The sequence below is a fragment of the Heteronotia binoei genome, chromosome 6 (assembly GCF_032191835.1).
Source record: "Heteronotia binoei isolate CCM8104 ecotype False Entrance Well chromosome 6, APGP_CSIRO_Hbin_v1, whole genome shotgun sequence".
In the NCBI taxonomy this organism is placed as follows: domain Eukaryota; kingdom Metazoa; phylum Chordata; class Lepidosauria; order Squamata; family Gekkonidae; genus Heteronotia; species Heteronotia binoei.
In genome coordinates, this window is record NC_083228.1 from 84,758,443 (window position 1) to 84,780,831 (window position 22,389).

At 40.9% G+C, this 22,389-nt stretch overlaps 1 protein-coding gene across 1 annotated transcript; it reads left to right on the forward strand.

Annotated features, from left to right (window-relative positions):
* The first annotated feature begins 3,628 nt into the window (after positions 1-3,628).
* On the forward strand, positions 3,629-21,854 carry PTTG1IP (PTTG1 interacting protein). The gene is made up of 7 exons (XM_060242032.1): positions 3,629-3,899; positions 7,357-7,409; positions 16,996-17,104; positions 18,524-18,629; positions 18,782-18,847; positions 19,353-19,399; positions 20,374-21,854. Exons 1-7 carry the CDS (start codon positions 3,800-3,802, stop codon positions 20,418-20,420), a joined length of 528 nt encoding a protein of 175 aa, XP_060098015.1. The 5' UTR covers positions 3,629-3,799; the 3' UTR covers positions 20,421-21,854.
* The last annotated feature ends 535 nt before the right edge of the window (positions 21,855-22,389 follow it).

Here is a 22,389-nt window from a genome sequence, read left to right on the forward strand (position 1 = left end):
TGGGGGTTAGGTAACTGTTTGGTTAAGACAGCATGTTGTTGTCAAGTCGGCTGGATTCAATAACGAGTCTTTGGTTGAAACAAAGTTGCTAGTTTATTGAAAGCAGAACTGAAGACCATGATAGAGATTGAAGGACTGGGGTACATAGACATTAACCAAGCATTTAAGGTATAGATCAAAGGATTCCTACGGGCGGGGCACTCTATGCAGTATATTTTCGCACTAGGATGTTACTCCCTCGTTCCCAAGCCAAGGCCTTGGCGCTTCACACTCCCACAGACACCCGGCCTGAGAAGGTTCCACTATCTTGTTCACATATCAGCATTTCAAAGCAGGCTACATAACAAAGGCATAGCTAGGAGGGGGGAAGGAGAGTTAGCTAGCAGCATTCGGTGTTCAGTGTGAGCTACCCAGAATCCCTTACTTCTGAACCAGAGTTAGAAAACAGGTCGATCAAAGTACAGCAGACTTGACAGTTGTTAAAGGAAGTAAAGGCCAAAGTCCCATTTAAGAGAGATGGGTTGGGCAAGACAAAACCAAAGTGCTGAAGTATGAGGCTGCATACCACCAGCTGTTAGTGTGAGCTAGCTCACAGATTTTTAGCCTCCAGCTCACACATTTTTGTCTTAGCTCAGGAAAAATGATCCCAGAGCACACTAATTTATGCAGTAGCTTACAATTTTAATGCCAATAGCTCACAACTTTAATGTCAGTAGCTCACAAAGTAGAATTTTTGCTCACAGGACTCTGCAGCTTAGAGGGAACATTGGCCACCAGTCCCCTTAACTACTCAGACAGCTAGAGACAACAGCCCTCCAATAACTAAGATCATGAAAGCTTACATTCTGAATAAAACTTTGTTGGTCTTAAAGGTGCAGCTTGACTCTTGCTTTGTTCTACTGCTTCAGACCAACATGGCTGCCCACCTGGATCTAAGATCAAGAAAGTCAGTCTTGCAGGGTTGTACACTTAGAAGGCAAGTTTCAAACAAATTATGTTGGTAGCTGTAGCCAATGTAGGCCAAAGTACTGGCTTCAGACTGAAACCCCAGAGTTCAACACCACCACAAAATATAATTAAAGTGATTTATTAAAGATTGTTAAGGAATATACAATAAAAGAGCAGTGAGGATAAAAATATTAAAGCTAGATAACTAACCTAACATTTTTACAAGCATTGGTTCCAGTTAGATGTTACCTTGTCAAAACTGAGTCTCAGGTAGTTCCTAAGTCCAAGTCAAACAGTTGCTTGGCCATTCTGGCCCAAAACTAATTGTATTCCAGACAGAGGACAAGTCTAAAATAAAATATCTTTCCTTTATGCCTCATGACGTGTTGCCATGATTCTGGCTGACCAATCAAATGTAGAGCCATGATGTAGCTAAACTAACCACTGGTGTTACTAACCAGATGACTCAACCAAGCAGGTAAGATGCCAATGTTGCCATCCACCAAGTAAAGCCTCTCCTGGAATTGCAGCTGATCTCCAGATAACAGAGATCAGTTCCCATGAAGAAAATGGCAGCTTCAGAGGGTAAACTCTATGGTAGGGTTACCAGATGTCCTCCTTTTAGAGATGATGTCCTCTTTCTTTTGGTATCCATCATCTTTTGGGGTTAGGAATTAGGGTTGCCGCTGCCAGCTCCTTTGCACCTGCCAGCAGGGGATGGGGGTGAACTTGCCAGGAGCGGGGAGGAATGGTGAAAATAAATGGAATGTGCCTTTGTGACCCAAAGTGATGTAGGCATATCAGGAACATCAGATGGGTGGGTGAAACTCTGGGTTTTGGGCAAAACCCTATGGTAGAATTAGTTTCTACCACAGATTCTAAACTAATTCTACCACAGAAGCTAATTCTATGAAAGTAATTGTTTAGGATATCATTGTTAATCTCATTAATTGGGTTAAACCATTAGATCAAATGCATATGCACTATCTAAAGTGATTTTTAGTGGCTCTCAGATAGGAGCCAAAATAGGTCGTTGTATATTGCAATCCCTCTCCTGCTGGATTTTCCTATTCAGACAGGACATTCCAGAATTACTGGTGATTAAAGAGCAGCCAATTTATAGTGACTCCGAAGGGCAAAAGACTTGCAGAAGTGGTTTGCTATTGCCTGCCTCTGCATAATGACCCTGGTATTCCTTGGAGGTCTCCCATCCAAGCACTAACCAGGACTGACCCTGCTTGGTGGTGGCGGAGGAAAGTGACATCAAATCACAGCTAACTTATGGTGACCCCATGGGCTTTCAAGGCAAGAGACGTTTGGAGGTGGTTTACCATTGCCTACCTCTGCGTCATGACTCTGGTATTTCTTGGCAGTCTCCCTCCCAAATACTTGCCAGGGCTCACCTGCTTTGTTTCTGAAATCTGACAAGATCAGGCTAGATTGGGCCAGTTTGGTGAACCATTAAAAGGTAAAGGTAGTTCCCTGTGTAAGCACCAGTTGTTTCTGACTCTGGGGTGACGTTGCTTTCACAACGTTTTGGCTGCAGACTTTTTACGGGGTGGTTTGCCATTGCCTTCCCCAGTCATCTACACTTTCCCCTCAGCATGCTGGGTACCGGTACTCATTTACCGACCTCGGAAGGATGGAAGGCTGAGTCAACCATGAGTCGGCTACCTGAACCCGGAATAGTGCAATATTCAGTGACCTGTGAACTCAGTTTTAGCATGCATGTGTGAAGCAGAGTAATAGTTCTGAATGTGTCCATATACTGAAGTTCTTAATAAAGCTCGCATATATTGTACAATGCAGCGCAGAGAGATCTAAATGCAGGAAACGCTGAACGTGCATAAGCCAGCACCAAACACACTGAAAACCTGCCTTTGTATTTTTCTCATGGGCACACCCCTGGCAAGAAAGCTGAAGTCCGCTCGAGGACAGACAGTGAAATTCTACACAAAGTGCGTTGGAACTACATTGCTAGAATCAAAAGTGTAGCTTTACGCTGCACTCCTGATTTCAACCATGCTTCGTGTGGGGAGAGTTTTAAAGACTTGCCTATCAAATATACAGGGACTAAAAATCCCAAGATTGCTCTGTATGGCGAACTTTCCTCCGGCCATCGAAATAGAGGGGCACCAAAGAAGAGGTACAAGGACTCCTTGAAGAAATCCCTTGGCACCTGTGCATCAACCATCACCAGTGGTCTGACCTAGCCTCAGATCGCAAAGCATGGAGGCACACCATCCACCACGCTGTCTCTTCCTTTGAGAACGCACGCATAGCTGGTCTTGAGGACAAAAGGAGATTGAGGAAGAATCGCACTGCTACAGCACCAACCCCAAATCAGACTTTTCCCTGCAGCCACTGTGGCCGGATCTGCCTGTCCCGCATTGGTCTTGTCAGCCACCAGCGAGCCTGCAGCAGACGTGGACTACTGCACCCTTTTTAAATCTTCGTTCGCGAAGTCAAGCCGAGAGAGAGATCAAATATACAGGGACTAAAAAGCGCTTCCAATACCACATGAGAACTCACTCTACAGTTTCTCTTCTGGTAAACCAGTGGCAGGCCTGAGTAAAGACTCGAAAGGAGAGCAGAAGGGCTTGAGAAGTCACCGAAAACAGCCAACAGAGCAACTGCTGAGTCTTGCTCCAGAGACCAACCCTTCGCCAAGCCCACCGCCGGCAGACGCGGGGCCGCCTCTCGCGAGTGCTCTTTGTCCCGCCCTGTGCGTGCTCTCGTCAGTCAACAGTGCGAGGACTGGGCAGGGCCGCGGGTGTCACGGGGCGCTTCCTGTTGTGGAAAGCTAAGGAGTAGAGGTTGGTGCAGACAAGAGGACGACGCCGGCTCTGCCATGGGGACCTGCTTGAGAGGCGCGCTCCTGCTGCTCCTTCTCTTGGCTCTGGAAAACGCCGCCTGGGGAGAACCCACCTCCGCGCCCGCTCAGCAAGGAAGTAAGTCTTTCCGATACCGGGGGCGGGGGTGCGCGGACTGCAAAGGCGAGCCCTGGATAAAGGGGCGCTTGCGGGGTGGCGGAGCGGCTAGGCTCCCCTGCCGCATCTTTGGACAGCAGCTCGTGCCTTTCCTACTAACGTGTTGTGCCGTTCCAAACGGGGCCAGAAAGCTACCTTGCGGTGAGAAGGAAAGCCAACCAAGGAGGGCGTCCACGTTTGGAGTAGGCGCTTGGTGTGTGTTTCTCGTTGGCCTGCATTCCTTGGTCTTGTGGCATGAGACTTAGGTGCTTGAGGCGATTGGCTTTCTCTAATCTCGAGGGTGAATGACCTTGTTTACGCAAATATTTCTGGAAGGGAGTTCTAATAGAATTCTCCTGATGCCAAGGCCATGTGTGATGTAGACTCCTTAGCACCCTGTAAACACTTGGTCGTACTCGCTTGCGTTTAAAGGAGTTGAAATGGGAATTCCAATCAATAGAAGTCTGATTCTATCTATTACATCAAGTGCGAGTTAATTAATGTGTAGGCATACGTTTGAATTTAGCTGCCAGGCTGTGAACCTTAGCAACCGGTGCTAAGTGTTCCTTCCAAGGATTTGGACCTTTAACAGTGTCATTTTAGACTTCTGTTAGGGATTAAATGCTATGCCTAAGGGACTTTAGCCTTGTAATGGGAGTTGAGATCACTAGAACAGCAGTTCATTGCTGGAATTACTGTCAGCTCCAAAAATTCCGGCAGGATTGACTGCAGTGGCTTTGTGACCCTAATATGGAGCTTCTCCTGGGTTCTCAGAGTTGCTGTCTGACCTCTGCCTAGCTCGGTTGTAACTGTTTCTAAGTAAGTTTCTTTTCTCCTTAAGTAGGAAAAATGTAAACAACTATATTAGGCCATGCAAAATCCAGAACTAGAAACAAAATCCATGAAATGCTTTTAATGTAAAACTTAAGATGCGAATTTGAAAGATCTGTTTTTCTTCTCCTATTTAAAATCTTTGTGATGTCTAGCCCAGAGGTCCCCAATCTTTTCGATCCTGGGGCATCTTTGGAATTCTGACACAGGATGGTGGGCACAGTCACAAAATGGCTGCTATACAACTTGGCACTAACCACAGAATATCATGAAGAAGCTCTTGTCTTTTATTCTGCACAAAAGCCCAAGTTGTGCAAAAGCCCCACCCAGCCCTGCCCACTTTCTAAAAGCACTTGGTGGGTACCAGAAAAGGTCTTGACAAGTGCCATGGCACCCACCAGCGTGGCCTGACTCAGATATGCTGTTGGTCAACATTTATTTATGAAGCATCCTAGCCTCTCTATCACAGCATGACATTGTGAATTCCAGAAGGACAAACTGAACCAGGTGCTGGGAGAAGATGCTGAACTTCTCAGTGTTTTTAAAAATGAAAATAGCTGCCATGCAGGGCCCTGAATTGGATCTAGGCTGTAAATAGAAGAGGGTGTTTAACTCTTTCCCCCAATCCATATGCAGTTTCAAAATGTACTGTTAGTAACTTTGGAAGGGAAATGTGATGGTTTAATAAGACTAATAACAGTATGAGGGGTAGTGGTGGTTTTGATTGGAAAAATTAGGCATGGATGGGAGAGTTAATCTCCCCCCATGATCCCAGTTGGGGCACTACTGTTTCTACGCCAAGAACACTGGAATCAGATGGCCATAGATCTTGAAGTACCTAATTTAGTTAGGCCAAAATAAGACTCAGAGAGGTTTTATATCTATGTAATTTGTGCAGGATTTGGGACTTTTTAAAGTTATGCTGATGTCTAAACTTGAGTTAATCAATTACTGTGTTGCTGACTAAAATTTAAATCTTTATGATCTCTCACAGTTACTCACTTAGTATGTCTACAAGGATATGATACTACATATTCTTATTATAGCAAACATATATACAAACTTAGACAATGGCACAAAAATGATCACACAGGCTTTGGTGCTTCCTCTTCTCAAAGAGCTGCTGCTTTTAATTTCTTGTGTGAAAAATGACTGTTACAAAATAAGTGAACAGACACTGCCTCTATATCTCCTGTTTAAGGAGGCAAGAAGCACACTGAAATAGGAAATGGGTTTTGACCTGACTCTCACTAGTTGACAAAACTGAATTGGTTCCCAGTTCCCTATTTTCTGTTCCTAGTTCATTCTGCAATCCACCTACAAATAATATTGATGTTTAAATAGTTCTGCATTCCACAATAAGCTTTGGACTGACACAATTTGTTCATCCTAGGAATTAGGAGATTGTTCCGTCTGAGATCCCATATCATGTTGTCTGATTTAGGAATCCTAGTGAGGAAGAATTAGGACGCACCTTCCTCCTGGGGGGCGATCCGCTGCCTCTGCCTCCGATCCGGCGCTTCCCCCGCGCCTGCCTGCCTGGCTCCATCTTCTTCAGGCAAGTGCTGGGATCGCTCCACGTGGCCCCACCGCAAACCCAGCACTTCACAAGCACCGGCTGCAGAGGGGGCAGCGTGCTTCCTCCTTGCCTGTGTGCCTAGCTTCAGCTGTGATGTTTAAAGCAAGTGCTGGGATCGCTCCCTCCCCCCTCCGATCCCAGCGCTTGCTTTAAACATCACAGCTGAAGCCAGGCACACAGGCAAGGAGGAAGCACGCTGCCCTCTCCACAGCCAGCGCTCGCAAAGCGCTGGGTTTGAGGAGGGGGTGGGTGCTTCCTCCTTGCCTGTGTGCCTGGCTTCAGCTGTGATGTTTAAAGCAAGCGCTGGGATTGGAGGGCGGAGGGAGCAATCCCAGCGCTTGCTTTAAACATCACAGCTGAAGCTAGGCACACAGGCAAGGAGGAAGCACGCTTCCCCCTCCTCAGCCGGCACTTACGAAGTGCTGGGTTTGCGGTGGGGCCACGTGGAGCGATCCCAGCACTTGCCTGAAGAAGATGGAGCCAGGCAGGCAGGAGCGGGGGAAGCGCCGGATCGGAGGAAGAGGCAGCGGATTGCCCCCCCCCCGGAAGGTACGTACCTTCGGACCATAAGACGCACACACTTCCCCCCCACTTTTTTTGGGAGGGGGAAGTGCGTCTTATGGTCCGAAAAATACGGTAAGCATTTGAGGATGTTGCACCCCATAGTACATTTGGACCTCCCCTATTAATACATCCCTGGAATAAGGAGACTGGTACAAAGTGTCATAGAATGGTGCCCAACCTAAAGTTTGGCTTCTGAGTAAAGCCCTCCTAAGCAGCATATTCCTAAGAATCCCAGGTATTTAGAAATACAGTCCAATAGGAATTCTGAGATAATACTATCTCCTGATTCTAAAGATGAATGACTTGGGGTGATCTGAAAGTATTTAAAAGTATAAGTAACAAGGAACAGAATTTGGCCTTGTAACCAGTTTGCTAAGAAACTGATGGACTACTTATTTTATAATTAACACTATTTTAATCACTCTCTTTTTTTCTTTTTTTGCCTGTTTTCCACTCTCTCAATAGGCTGTGACCAGTACACAAATAAAACTTGTCAGGAATGCCTGAAAAATGTCACTGTAAGTAATCACCTCTTAGCCGAAAGTCCTGTTGCATGCTGTGTTCTTAAACAAAGTCAGCGTAACTCAGAGTTGTTCAGATATTCTACTGTGCACCCTCAGCACACTTTATCCCCTACAATTAAGAGAAAGAATCTGCATCTGCAATAAAAGTTCATGTAGACAGTTGTCCCTAACTTTGCTTGAATGGGCTGTATCTCCCAGACTGTGTGCATATGGGGGTTAGAATGTGTGTATGGAACTTCTGCAAGTTCTTGATTGGGGATTAAGGGTGGTAGACAAATAACCATATTTATTTAAGATAGACCATGTAATTCTAAAATACCATTTTAAAGGGCTGCTGCAAATATTGATAATTTATTGATTTTTACTTGGTATTTTATATTCTTGCTGAAACATGCACTGTGTGAAGAGGAAAATATAACATTGCTGAAAGACAGAGCATTATGTATCATGAACTTACAATTTAGAAGTGAGTGGTGCTCAAGGTTCCATGGTTTGGATTGGGTTTATTGGTTGTTTTCAATGCAGTCTCATCCAATGATAATCTTGTGACTGCTCAAGCCTTCATTTCTTTAGTTTTAGCTTTTTATTACTTAGACTAATTACAAATATGTGATTCTCAGCACAATGTTTTCCTCATCATGGTGTTGGTAGGGATCTTTAGATTAGATAACTTGCTGGCTTGTGTTGGCAGATGTCAGAATTTTTAAGAGACAAGAGTGTGCACATGTTCAGTTGGTCATGTTAGTAAACAGTCTTTATATTGCTAACAGAATTGTAGACTCAATTTATCCTGTAGTCAGATCTTACCTTGTCATTTTCTAGTTTTCTCTTAACTTATTGGCATTAGATTAAACACAGATAGACATATGGATTTAGACTGCAGTCCTATGCACGTGTAAAAGTGAATTTGGTGTAGCTTAAAGGGATTGGCTTCTAAATAAAACTTGAAGCAACATTAAATGGTGACAGATTTCGTTTTGTGATTGCACTTCCACGTTGTTATGATAGACATCAGTTTATGATAGACATCAGCTGGGCGATATCTACCAGATACCATTATGATAGGAACCTGTGTTATAGAGTGTCAACCCATCATATATTGTCAACTCAGACTAGTAGCTGTTCTCTTAGATTCTTAAATAGAGAAACATCTTTCCCCAGACCTTGATTTTTGAGACCCTTTAACTGGATGTGCCCAGTATTGAACCTAGGAATACATGCAAACCATGAAGTCTTCTGTTGATCACAGTCTGCTGTACTTTTCTGTACAGATGTATGTCTTCATTGCAGAGGCATGACATAGGATTAAGCTGGTTTCCTTCCAGTTTTGAAGAGCAAGATCCAATGTACACTGCAATAATTTCAAGACAGGAGACTTGATTTGAAAGCTAGAAGGCAAATTTCACTACAAAGTTATTGTCAATAAAATGGGCATTTATGGTTATGAACTAGAAACTGAAGCAGTTTCTCAGCTTGTAAATATGGGACAAGCTTTTTTCTCAGCACCCTCCCCCACAAACCATATGGTAATATAGTAGCATGATAATCAATATTCCCTCTAAGCTGCAGAGTCTTGTGAGCAAAAATTCTACCGTGAGCTCCTGGCATTAAAGTTATGAATTCCTGGCATTAAAGTTGTGAGCTCCTGCATAAATTAGTGTGCTCTGGGGTCATCCTTCCTGAGCTAAGACAAAAATGTATGAGCTGGAGACTAACAATCTGTGAGCTAGCTCACGCTAACTCAGTTTAGAGGTAACAGTGATGATAATATAGTAGCAAAGTTTGCTCAGCTTTTGTGGGGGAGGAAGGTGAAGACTATGGCCAAATACTTGACCTTCACCAGTTTAAATCTAAAATGAGTGTAGCAGTGTCTAGTAGTATACACTGTACAGTGTTCAGTATTCAATAATATTCAGTGTATTCAATAATACATTGAGGCTATTCCTAGTTGTGGCTTTGAACCCCTTTGTATTATATTGCTAACACAGAAAGTACTCCATTGCTTTTCAAATAGAGGTCAAAACACTTCTGCTTTACTTGTGCCTCCTGGAAATTTGTAGAGCAGAAAGTCCTTGCTCAGTTTCATGCAATACATTGGCTGAAATCCCTGACAACAGTGTCTTGCAATCACACACTTGTTTATTTTTCAAATTTCTCATGCAGATCCTAAGAATGTTAGCAGTGCCCATGACAACTTGCTAGTCTCTGATTTAAAAGGATAAACACATTGTGTTTATCATGCTTGGCATTAGAAATTGGGTATAATTTCTTCCCATCCCTTGATGATTTTATGTGGAAAAGCAGCCTTTAATGTTGTGTTGTAGCCAGACTGTTTTAGAAAATTGCAACTGTAGAGTTCATCATGTTAACTTCAGTTTTCATTTTAAATCAGTCTCTTTAAATATTTATTGAAGCTGTAAAAATCTAATTTACATATTTTTAAACAAAATAATCTGCTCTGTTTATGTAGCATGTCTGAGAATATGGATGCTTTCAATATTTAAGAGGTCTGAAACTAAAGTTCCTGCATTAAGTGAGAGCTCATTTGTTTCTTCAAAATGCCCCCACACCCTGTATGTAACAAGATTTTTGTGTCTGAAGACAGTCAACTGTACCCTGAGTTGAAAGTGCATTCAGTCACTTTCTGAAAAACTGGTACATGAGATATTTTTGAAATCAGCATTGTCTTTGATATTTTAGCACTGAAAGGCTCTCCAGCCATATGGCATTTTCAGTATTACTGAAAAATTCATCTCTGTTCAGAGTACCCTCTGAAGTAATATGTTTCTGCCTGAATTAGTATAGAAGAGAATTGTTTGAGCTGAACCAGAAAGCAATGAACATTTTAATTCTGTTTCCATCAACATTTAATGAGTGTAGCCACTGAAAAACAAAAACAAATGTAGTATGTGAATTAAGGACTGTTATTTTCAGTGTAGAGGCACTTTTAAAAGTTGTGCATTTCAAGGTAGGCATATCCTCACTGGCTTGGACAGGATATTCTTTATTGATCTCTCTATTGTATATTTCTAACAGTCTTATTTTTTCTCTCTCTGAATTGATCTAAAAGCAGATTAGGTTTGTTTTTGGAGACTAGAAATGTGTGAGAGTCAATCTCTTGGCAAACCATCTGAAAATATGTTTATTTATGGTTCAGGAACAGATGAAACAATCTTGCAAATGATACTGCTGAGCAATTTCTGTTCATTTTAGTCTGTCTTCTATGTGAAAGCTTTTCAAATCTCATTATATAGTAACATTTTATTTATGGCCTTCCTTTATCACTGAGACTCAAGGAGAATTACATAATTTTTAAAAATGCAGTTATGTGTCTTAAAATATCCAGTGAATGCTATTTGATTAGGATTACAGAGTTAGAGGACACTGCAGATGTGAGGGAGCTAAGGTCAGTGGGCAAAGGAGACCAATTTGAATCTTGTCACACCTTTACCCAGAACCTCAGGAAAACAAAAATTAACCTTGTCAAAAATAAATGAAGGCACATATAGCATTTTAAGTTCAAAACAAAGAATGAGTTTTATTATATACAGATAGGCTGGGAAGGAAGGAAATAATATCAGAGGAATATAATTCTTAAAATAGTTGACAGGCAGAAAATCAAACTTAGAACATACGAGAACACTTTATACTGGCAAACTGTTATTAATATAAAAAACAAACAATGTTTCCCTCAGCTGAATAACACTCTTAAATATAGATCTTTTGAGAGATGGATTTGGCTTTTAATATCTCCACATACTATCTCATTCACTTAAAGAAGTCTGACTGAACTTGTGTAAGAACTTCCCACTGCAGACCCTTTCCCCTAGCAGACTAGGTATCCTCTTGATGGAAAAGCTATACCCCGGACATTGATCTGCACCTAAAAATTTATGTACTGTGGCTCTGTAAAGCAACTTTAAAGAGAGACCAGGCTGAAGAAGGATCGAAACCATGGCAAAGTCCTAGGAGGGCAGTCTCAAATTCTCTCTTCTGGATACTTTGGACTCCTTTAACAATTATTGGATCTTCAAGGGTTCAACAGCAGAATACTTTGGAGGTGTTTAGCCCAGTAGAACATTTTTTGAATTATTTCCTGAGGATGATATGAGAACCTGAATTTTGTTAAAGATCTAGTTGCTGTGTTCAAGGAAAATACAAAGGTTGTATTGTAAGAATGGTGTGCTTTAATTGTTGTTTGTATAAAATTTATCAAGATATACACATTTTGAGTGTGAGAATTAAATAATGTCCGGTGAGTTATTGCTATTCCAGTTTAATCTAAAACCTTGGCTGATTTATCCAAAGGGCTTTAATAAAGATTGAATAGCATGGGGGATAATTCCAAGCCTTGTGGAACCACAGTATGAGCCCCACACTGATGACAACTGGTCTCTCCCTGTCCATAAGGAATTATTTAAACCAATCCAAAGCATATCCTTTGATCTCTATTTCTTTTCCCCAATGCCTAAATAGATGGCATGGTCCAGAGTCACAGAAGCTGCAGTAAGAGCAACAAAGAGGCATTGCCTTTTCTACACAGAGGTGGAGAGCATCAGTTAAAGCTGCCAGCACCATCTCTGGCCTGTTGCCTGGCCTGAAGCAAGGGTTCTAGAGCAGATGAGTCATCCAGGAAGACTTGGAGTTGTTCTGCTACTGCTCTCCATCTCATCTTGCCCAGGAAGGGCAAATTTGAGACTGGGCAATAATCGGCCATGTCATTCTTCTTTAGTGATTTTTTTTTAAGTAGTGTACTGGATGACCACTGTTTCAGTGACAAGGAAAGGTGCCCTGATTTATGGTACACATCATGGGATCACTGGTTTTAATTTAATTATTGGATTTCTAGTCCACTCTCCCCTGCACAGCAGGGCTCAGGGCAGATTACAACAATAGTTATAAACAAGTAATATAAAATAATTTAAACAATTAAAAGCATAATACAATTAATAAAGCCTACAAAAGCAAGATAGAAGACAATTCATAAATCTCTAAATGATTATCTGTGATGTGCTCCTTATGTGATATCAGTAACCAGGATAGACAAGGATCTAGAGTGGAAGTGGTAGCCTTCACAGATCTGAGGATCCTGTCAACATCCATCATGGTAAGTGGATCAAAATGATCCATAAATAGACCAGATGGTGCACTGGGAATTTCTGGTCTCTCTACTATATTGCTTGCTGGCATCCAAATTAGACACACTTGACATATTTATCCGCAAAAGACATTCCAAAAGCTATCACAATTAGTCATAATTTAGAGGCTGAAACTTGTGAGTCAGCAACTGCATGAGTAAGTTAAACAGCTCAGGTGGATGTGAACTAGATGATGCAATGTTGGCAGCGAAGTAGCATTCAGCCCTACTTCATAGATGTTCCAGTGAACTCGGTAGCATGCTCTGTCACATCCAGCTCAGGTTTTGGACCAATACTGTTTTAGATGCCTTCCAGCTCTCTTTGGGTTACCCAGTTCTTTTTCTTTCTTTCTTTTTGCATTCCCTTTTTTAATTAAACTTTTAAAAATTATATAAAACAAGTGCAGTCAAATATTCACAAAATCTTAACCCTTTAAATCCCCCTCCCTCTAAGACAAAAACCTATAATAAGATATCTATACCATTATCCTAGGATCAGATTCAGACAGGCGAAGTTCAAGAGGTAGATACAATAAGACAATGTGATCAAAATAAAAAGCTGTAAAGTTCCATAGTAAACCAGGGTGCTGGAGTCCATCTCGAGGGTTGGAGGCATTGATGGAGGGGCAGCCATGTTGATAGCTTCCAGGAGCTTCTCATTCCAGGCTCCCACTGGACTCTCAACAGAGCTGTCTATTTGGGATCTTAAAATGCTGCAGGGATTTATAACATTTCTTGCAGGTGTTCAACTTGTAATATAATCAAGTGAATACAAAACAAATATTAGCAAATATTAAATGACAGTATAAGACAGGTACTAACAGCTGGCTTCTCAACTCTTCATGCAAAAGATTTTTGCTACTTAAACAGGAAACTTCCTGTATTGAGGATGTTGTCTAGGTATGAATGTATAAAGAAGCTTTTGTTATGGCAGTTTGTATATGTTCTTGAATGGTGCCAAACACATTGTCATTTCTTTGGAAAGTATTGCAACTCTTGAATAGAACACTTACAGGTTCCAGAATCCTAAAACTCTAAAAACAAGCTTAATCTTCTCTTCGAATATTTTGGATCTTTTTAATCATTTGGCATACTGCTCCTTTGTTCACTTGTCTTAAGAACTGCCTTATGGGATCAACCCATGATAAATAGAGTCCAGTATCCAGTTTCTATTAGTGATCAGCTAGATCAGGGGTGTCAAACTCATTTGTTATGAGGGCTGGATCTGACATAAATGAGACCTTGTTGGGCCAGGCCATGTGTGTACCTATTTAAGATTAGGTAGCAGAGATATAAACTTTATAAAGGACACAAACACTATTAAATATATATTTTTAAAAACTTAAAACATGCTTAAAACATTAACACTCATTGATCTTAAAGGAGCTTTCTTTGTATTTCTCCCATGGGATCCATGGAACTGGTGCAAAGGAAACTCTGGCTCTTTCCTTCCTTCCCCAAGGGTCTGGTGGGAGAGGAGCCTCAGCCAATAGAAGGAAGAGAGGTTTGGCTCAGTAGCTGCTGTGTGATTGAGAGAAAAAATAATTATGGGATTACAGTTAAGATACACTACAAGAAATACAAAATAAAACTGTGATGTAAGGTCTACTATACTTTTACTTATGAATTTCACAATGATAGATGTAAAAACAGTTTTCAGCAGAGCTGAATTTTCATGTTACTTTCAATTTTCATTCTAAAGTTGGCATAATACTCTCAAAATGTAGAAGATGATATTGGATTTATATCCCACCCTCCACTCCGAAGAGTCTCAGAGCGGCTCACAATCTCCTTTACCTTCCTCCCCCACAACAGACACCCTGTGAGGTGGGTGGGGCTGGAGAGGGCTCTCACAGCAGCTGCTCTTTCAAGGACAACCTCTGCCAGAGCTATGGCTGACCTAAGGCCATGCTAGCAGGTGCAAGTGGAGGAGTGGGGAATCAAACCTGGTTCTCCCAGATAAGAGTCCACACACTTAATCACTACACCAAACTGGCTCTGTAGACAATACAGCAATGAGACCTCATGAAGGAAATAATTATTTCTTATAAGTCAGTCTTCATTTCAAGCAGGAACAAAGCCTCTTCCTCAATAAGAGTTTTAAAGATACTACCAACTACTGCTCCTTAAGAGAATATGCCAACTTTAGAATTGATCGCTTTATTCCAGATAAAAGTAAAATGGTTGGCAGCTCCACATAGAAAAGTAAAAAGTAAATTGCAACAATGGGTGAGTCTTAAGAGTATATGTTCCCTGTAAATAATAAAATAATGAAGTGAATAATTTGGGAATAAAATTTTGAATTCATCCTAGGGTCTTTTAAATGCACCATATTAGTGTAATAATAAATTTTATCAGAGCATTGTTATCTGTATTTATAAGATGGTTCATTCATGGAGAGTGTTTTGGCCAGCAATGAAATGGAAGGCTTTGCACAAGTTTTTAAAAAAAGATACTGGCTTACTCCTTCACTGCATACAGCTTAAGAAGAAGACATTAATAATACTGAAGAAGTGGCAACACTAAACACGTCTATTATTATTAACTACGTGCTGTATGACAAATCAACAATGAGCTCTGTTGAAAATTGTTTTTACTGTCTATCATTGTGAAATTCATAAGTAAAAGCATGGTAAAATCACAGTTTTATTTTGTATTTCTTGTAGTGTGATTGAGAGAACCTGGCAAAGCAAGCTCTGTCTCTCCCCTTTTTCCCCAAGGGAAGAGCCTCAGCCAATGGATAAAATAGAGGTTTTGCTCTGTAGTTCCTGCGCAATTGAGCAAGCCTTGCAAAGCAAGCTGTTCTGCAGAAGGAAGAAAGAGAAAGGGAGAAGGAAACAGATGACAACCAGTTGTTTGGGGCCTGATTCAGCCCCCGGGGCACATGTTTGACACCCCTGAGCTAGATAATTCTGGAATTAATTCTTATATTCTAATAGTGAAGTTGGCCAATCTTTGAATGCTGTGTATAGGCAAGAAAGATCTTTCTACAAACCTGAAAATGGCCCCAAGTTTGCAGAAGTCTGTCTGTGTCTCTGTCTCTCAAAATATGAAAATGATAAAAAGAGTGCCTGTAGCTTTAAGCAATAGATTCTCTCAGTGGTTGTTGCTAGGCAACCCCAGTATTCCAGGCTGGGTTTCACAGAATAAAAGGCATAGGGGAGGGGCAGGGTCCTTTCCAGGCCTATTTTGGCCTTTGAGGAAGGACACATTGGGGCAAGGCCTGCTAGGGTTGCCAGCTCCTGGTTGGGAAATTCCTGCAGAATGGGACACTTCACAACTGGGCCACAGTTTTCGTAGGAAGAGAATGCTGGGGGGAACTTAAGAAAGAGGGACAGATAAAGGTAGATTGGCTGTTGGATAATGCAATGTTGCCAGATAGGGTTGCCAACTCCAGGTTAGGACATTTCTGGAGATTTGGGGGTGGAGCCTAGGAAGGTGGGCAGGGACCTCAGAGGGCGAATATTGCCATTAGACGTTTCCCTCTGCAACTATTTTTCTCAGGGAACTAGGGTTGCCAACCTCCAGGTGCAGGCTGGAGATCACCTGGAATTGTTTCCTTCCTCAAACCTCATCCTTCCAAATCTCCCCCAAATCTCCAATTTCACAGCTTGGAGCCGGCAATCCTAAGGGGAATGATCTGTGTACTTAGGAGATCTGTTATGATTCCAGGAGCTCTCCAGGCCCCATATGGAGGTTGGCAACCCTAGAAAAAGAAGCAGGAAAATGGGAAAGACTATGGGACTTTCAGGAAAGGGAAAGAGGAAATGGTGGGGAGGGGACAATGAGATGCCTCCAACAAGTCCTTGTGAGTTCTAATTCCTTTTGATTTTATTTATGATTGTCCATTTTTTATAAGACTTTTTAGCAAACAGATGTACCTGGATTAACTTGTTTTAGGGAATCTGCAGTCCAGTTCTTGAGGCTGTTTAGTGGAACATTCCCAGGAATGTGCAGGATTGTCACTGAAGTCTTTCTTCCACTTGTAAAAAAGCTTTAATATTAAGGCTGTTTGAACAAATTACTGATATCCTAAATTTTTACATCTGAAAATGTCTTGTTCTAGGCAAGTTTGGCTAATAACTTCTTCCTGTTTTCAAACAGATGGGAGTTGAAATGGAAGACATTTGACTACCAGTTGTTTTAAACCAAATCTCTTACACCAAGAGAAAATGGAGGATATAAATGTTTTAACAATAAATAAATTAATAAATGACGCAGATAGCTAAAGCCTCATCATAGGTGTTCAGTAGTAAAAGTGGAAGCAGTCCTCTTATAGCTATTCTTGACAATGACCTTTAGAGAAACTGAATAGATTTATTAGTATTGCTTCCTTATATTAGAATGTAGTTGAGCAAAATAAACCCACTGCTTATCTTTCTGTAGTTTAGACTGGTTTCTGCTGTTGTTTTATTTACCTTTTATTTTCTCTCCTCTCCTCAGTGTTTATGGTGCGCCAGCAACAAGAAATGCATGGACTATCCTGTAAGGAATATACTTCCTCCCAGCTCTCTTTGTGCACTGAATTCTGCACGCTGGGGTGTCTGTGGTGGTGAGTGACTCTTAGAAATACTCCAAGAGTATTGTTGACATTGCTGTATTTAAACCATTTCTAGTTCACTTATTGCATACAATCTGTGCATCTTGCCCTTCATTACATGCTATAGCAACCTTGAGGGAAATTGGAAGCCTGCAGTTTGTTTACATTATGCAGAGATCAAGCCAATATTAGGGCCGACACTGCCACTAGGCAAACTAAGTGGCTGTCTAGGGTGCCGGTGGACTGGGGCTGTCGAATTGGGCACCCCCCAGTTGACTCCAAGTTCCCTGTGCTTCTCAAGAGTCTCCTGAGAGGTGTGGAATAAGGGGCTTTCTCCTTGCCTTTGCACCCCTGGGGTGCAAAAGCAGGGAGAGGATCTCTCTTCCCCCCCACACACCTCTCAGGCAAAGCAGGAAGAGGATCTCCCCCCTTTTATTCTATCCTATTGGCCCATTCTTTCCTGTGAGCCCATAGGATAGAATGGAGGGATTGGGCTGCCTCTGCAGTGCAATGCCAGAGAAGGAGTTTAAAGTTTAAATCCCCTTCTTTAGCTTCGCACCGCAGCAGTGGCCTGATCCCTTCATTCTATCCTATGGGATCATAGGAAAGAATGGAGTCCATTCTATCCTGCAGCCCATAGGATAGAATGGACTCCATTCTTTCCTATGGGCCAATAGGATAGAACGGAGGGATTGGGCTGCCACTGCTGTGTGACTCTAGAGAAGGGGATTTAAACTTTAAACCCCTTCTCTAGTGTGGTGCTGCAGAGGGGGGCGCAAGTCGCTAGTTTTGCCTAGGGTGCAAAAGGCTCTAGGGCTGGCCTTGGCTAATATCTATTACAAATTGACGAGTAAAGGGATTGTCTATGACACACCGATTTGAAATTCTTGTTGGTGTTCCACAAGAATTGATAAGACTTTTTAGCAAACAGATGTACCTGGATTAACTTGTCTTGGGGAATCTGCAGTGATATCTGTGAAATCCTTTGGGTGAACACAGAGGGGAGGTCACAGGAATCCCTCTTGCCAGGTAGATTAATCTTGGAAACCTATAATTGGGGCATAATGGTTATAGTCATCTCACACTTGTCCTCTTTGTCTGGTTAATGAAGGCTATTCTTTTGAGCATTTTTATCTGTTGATGAGGTGGATGGTTATAAATGCATAAATGCATGGGGAGGAATAGTTTTTATTTAGAGCATTTTAGCTAGAGATCCTCATGCTTCAGTGGCTATTTGTTGTTCACCTCAATGTAGGGGTATGAAGCTGTTGCACTGACTTATGGTTTAACTGTTAGACATATTACTTGTAGAACATTACATGTGAAAATTTATGTTTTGAAACAGTGCTTAGATTTTAAATTTTGTGAGATGGTCTTTTGTTATTGCTGTTGTTTTGCAAATGGCTCACTTGCCCTCTTATATTGTCTTAGTGAATTTTGAAGTTCTGATTATAACGATGTCTGTTGTCGGAGGAGGCATCGTTATTGCTCTGTGTGTTTGCTGTTGCTGCTGCTGCAGGAAGAAAAAGAGCAAAAAGCAAGTATCTGAACTTGTTTAGTGTATTTTGGCATAAATGGAAATAAGTGTTTTGATCCCATCAGGTTGTTACATGCATAATCATATATGTTACATGCATATATGTTACATGCATAATCATATATGTTCCAATTACTCTTATTTTTGAACAGACCAGATAAGGATGAAGAAAAAGCTGCCAGGGAGAAGGAACAAAGAAGAGTAAGGCAAGAAGAGAGGTGAGTTGCTATCAGCCAAAGGCCTTTTTGGCTTCTTCACACAAGATCTCTGAAATAGGCAGGGGTAGAATTCTAGCAGCAACTCCTTTGTATATTAGGCCACACACTTCTGATGTAGCCAATTCTCCAAGAGCTTAACGGGTTCTTTCTTGTAAGCTCTCGGAGGATTGGCTACATCGGGGTGTGTGTGTATGTGTTGCCTAATATGCAAAGTTGCTCCTGCTAGAATTCCACCCCTGGAAATAGGCTTAGAGCATTGCTGTGTTGTCTCATATGTTATTCCTTTATTGTGATTTAGTATATATTTGGTGCATTCTATGTGTCTGGAATAATATACTGTAAACTGTCTTGAAGGTCTTTTCTTATTGGGTAGAATGAAAAAGCACAGCGTAATATAGGTAGTTCTTACTAGCATTAACTTATTTCCTACTTGGAGGAGAAAAATATATGCAGTAACTTTTTCTGGGTTTTAATAACTCCTTGACATGCCTTGTATATCTTGCAGGAGAGCAGAGATGAAATCTAGACATGATGAAATCCGGAAGAAATATGGTAATTTGTCAGCTGCCTGTTTAGTCTGTGGATGTATATGATATGCCAATTTACTAGAGTCCAGGAGTTTTACCATACTACCTACTCCTTGTTTTCCAGCATCTGCCTAAAAAGTGGAGGTGGCTTCTCAAAAAGCCTGCATCACAAGCAGGATTTGAGCAACAGCTTTTTCACAAGAATTGTACCCTTCCCCTCATCAAATGTTTTTACATCACTAAAATCTTGGCCTTGGCAGCTCACAGTGGTTGCAGGTCACCAAGGCTTGGTCTACACATGCAGTAGAAAGAGGTGGTAGAAGGGACTGTACCACTTCAGCATTTTGAAGAGCAAAGCCTCATTATTAATGCTGCCCCATATAAAACCTTCCTGCCAATTAAAACGTTTGCATTTCAGGGGAAGGAGTTTTAGTCTAGCTATCCAAAAGCTTTGCTAATTTTCTACTGACAGGATGTTATTAATGCAGATGAGCTATGGAAAATCTCCTCTCCTGCAGTCTACTGGTAGAGTCCTGAGCACTCTGCTACTGCATTAACTCTTCAGCCCACTGTATGTCTAGACCAGGCCCAAGTTAAAGTAGAAATTGGTACTTCTACTCTTGGTTTCTTAACCCAAATCCTGAAAGTACTCTATGTTCTGCATTTGAGCTAACAACAGTTCATATTCTCAGAACCAGTCATTTGACTGGGATTTGATTGAACAAGGACTGTTGTTCTGGCAGTTCTGATAAGCTGTTATTAAAGCTCTGTTTCCCTTGGCCTCTTAAGTACTAGATTAACTCTGACTGGAGAGATAACCAGTTGAGTAAGCCAGAGTGCTAAGAAGCGCTATGTACTGTAACGTAAAAGTAAAAATAGGTGTCCATAAATATATTGCAAGGAAGGAAATGTTGCTTTCCTTTTATTTCTGTTGGTATATTTACCCCTTACCCTTAATTCTTAATGTTTCTTCTGACCAGAGCTTTTTATTTTTTCCAGGTCTGTTTAAAGAAGAGAACCCATATGCCAAATTTGAAAACAACTGAAATACCAAAACCAGCTCTGGCAATATTGTTTATACGATACAGCTGGTATACACTACAGCTGCTATACCTTACAGCTCCTGTATATATCTAGATGCCTTAATTGCAAATGAAAGAAATTGTCTTTGCACAAGACAAAGCCAACTATAATTCCAGGGAGCTGTTAACAGATCAAGCCAAACATACCTCTGAAATTCCTACTAGTCTAGCGAACTGCAAATGTTAAGTTTCTGTTCTCTGCCTGCTTTGCAGGGTCTTTGCTAATACAGTATCTTTATATTGTATATTCTTTGTCAGGTCACAGAGAGGTAGAGAATGTTTTGTCTTCTAGTATTTCTCTGATTGTAAAATGTAGCTGTTTTTAATGTAAAGATAGGAGATTCACACAAGCCTTAATTGTGCCACTATCAGAAAATGCCTAACACTTCTGAATTCAGTTTTTCTATAACACAGAGTTGTTGTTTTTTAAAAAAAACCCTGGGGTTATCAGGTTTGTACTTTTTATATAAATACTATTTTTTTCATCGTTAAACTGCTTGCCAAATATTGCTCTTTTCTCCTCTTGTGCCTTTAAATTACATCTCAATAACTGCAAAATTTATTTAAAGACTGATTGTATGGATTTTTATGCCAGGATGTACTGAATGGCTGTTTGTATTAGAATTTTAAAGGCTCTGCTGTACTTAAGTGCATTGATAGCTCAGTCAAACTACTTTTTGCTTGAACAAAAGTACTGTTTGTAAATATGTTGTTGCCAAATCCCTGTTGTATCTGAATCAGTTGAAATCTCAGAAAGAATATCCGTAATAGCTGAGATGGGTAGCCATGTTAGTCTATCTCTAGCAGTAGAAAAGAGCAAGAGTCCAGTAGCACCTTAAAGACTAACAAAATTCATGGAAGGGTATGAGCTTTCATGAGTCACTGCTTGCTTGTTCAGATACCTGAAGAAGTGATATCATACTCTGCCACATATGTTATTAGCCTTTAAGTTGCTACTGGACTCTTGCTCTTTTCTACTGCTACATAGTAGCCAAATAATCAAAAGAATGAAAATGCTTCCTTTTTACAGAAAAGACAGAGTAAACCTTGGGGCTAACTTCTTTTGTGTGAGTAAAGACCTGTTTCTCTACAGAGGGTTTAAATGTGCTGTTTGGATGCCCAGCATTTAGAAAAGAAAAATTTAGGAGGGTATTAATCCCTGAACATTCCATTGTGATCTTTAAAAGTGTATAGATACCAACAGTGGCACACGCACATGCTTTTAAATTAGGACTGAATGTATATAATCTTCTGTTTACTTACTTTCATAAATGTCAGTGACCTCTGCAGAGTTTTCCGGAGTCCTGCCTAAAACATGTATGTGATTCATGAGAAGTTTTCATATGCTTCTCTGCTGCCATATTAATAAAATGTTTAAGTATATTTCTACCTGGCTAACACAGTGAGCAGATTTTTAAAATATATTTGTCTCTTCCTGTTTGTCTCTTCCAGACCCCTCCCCCTCGAAAAAAAGTACTGTTAAAGGGTTAGGTAGTGGTTTGTTTTCATATAGGACTAGTTAAGTGTTCAACATTAAAAGAAGACAATTCAACCTTAATCATATAATTGAAAGTAGTAATGCTACCATTCTAACCTTTGAAAACAGGAAAATACTCTGATATAGTAATGAAAACACTCCTAACAATTTATATAAATATAAATCGGTGATATCCAACTCACAATTCATGTCACCAAACTCACATCGGGTAAGTCATATTCATAACATGTGATCAATACAACTAAGCACACATGAAACCTTGACTGAAAATTAATTTCAAACAACCCACAAACAAAATGAAGCTAGGGTACAAAAAATGGATGTTATGTCATCTTCAGCCATATCTCTTTCTTTATGAAAGCTGAGGAATTAGAAGTTTATATAGAGCTTCAAATTAACCCATTAACACAGGAGTGTCAAATGTGTAGCCCGTGG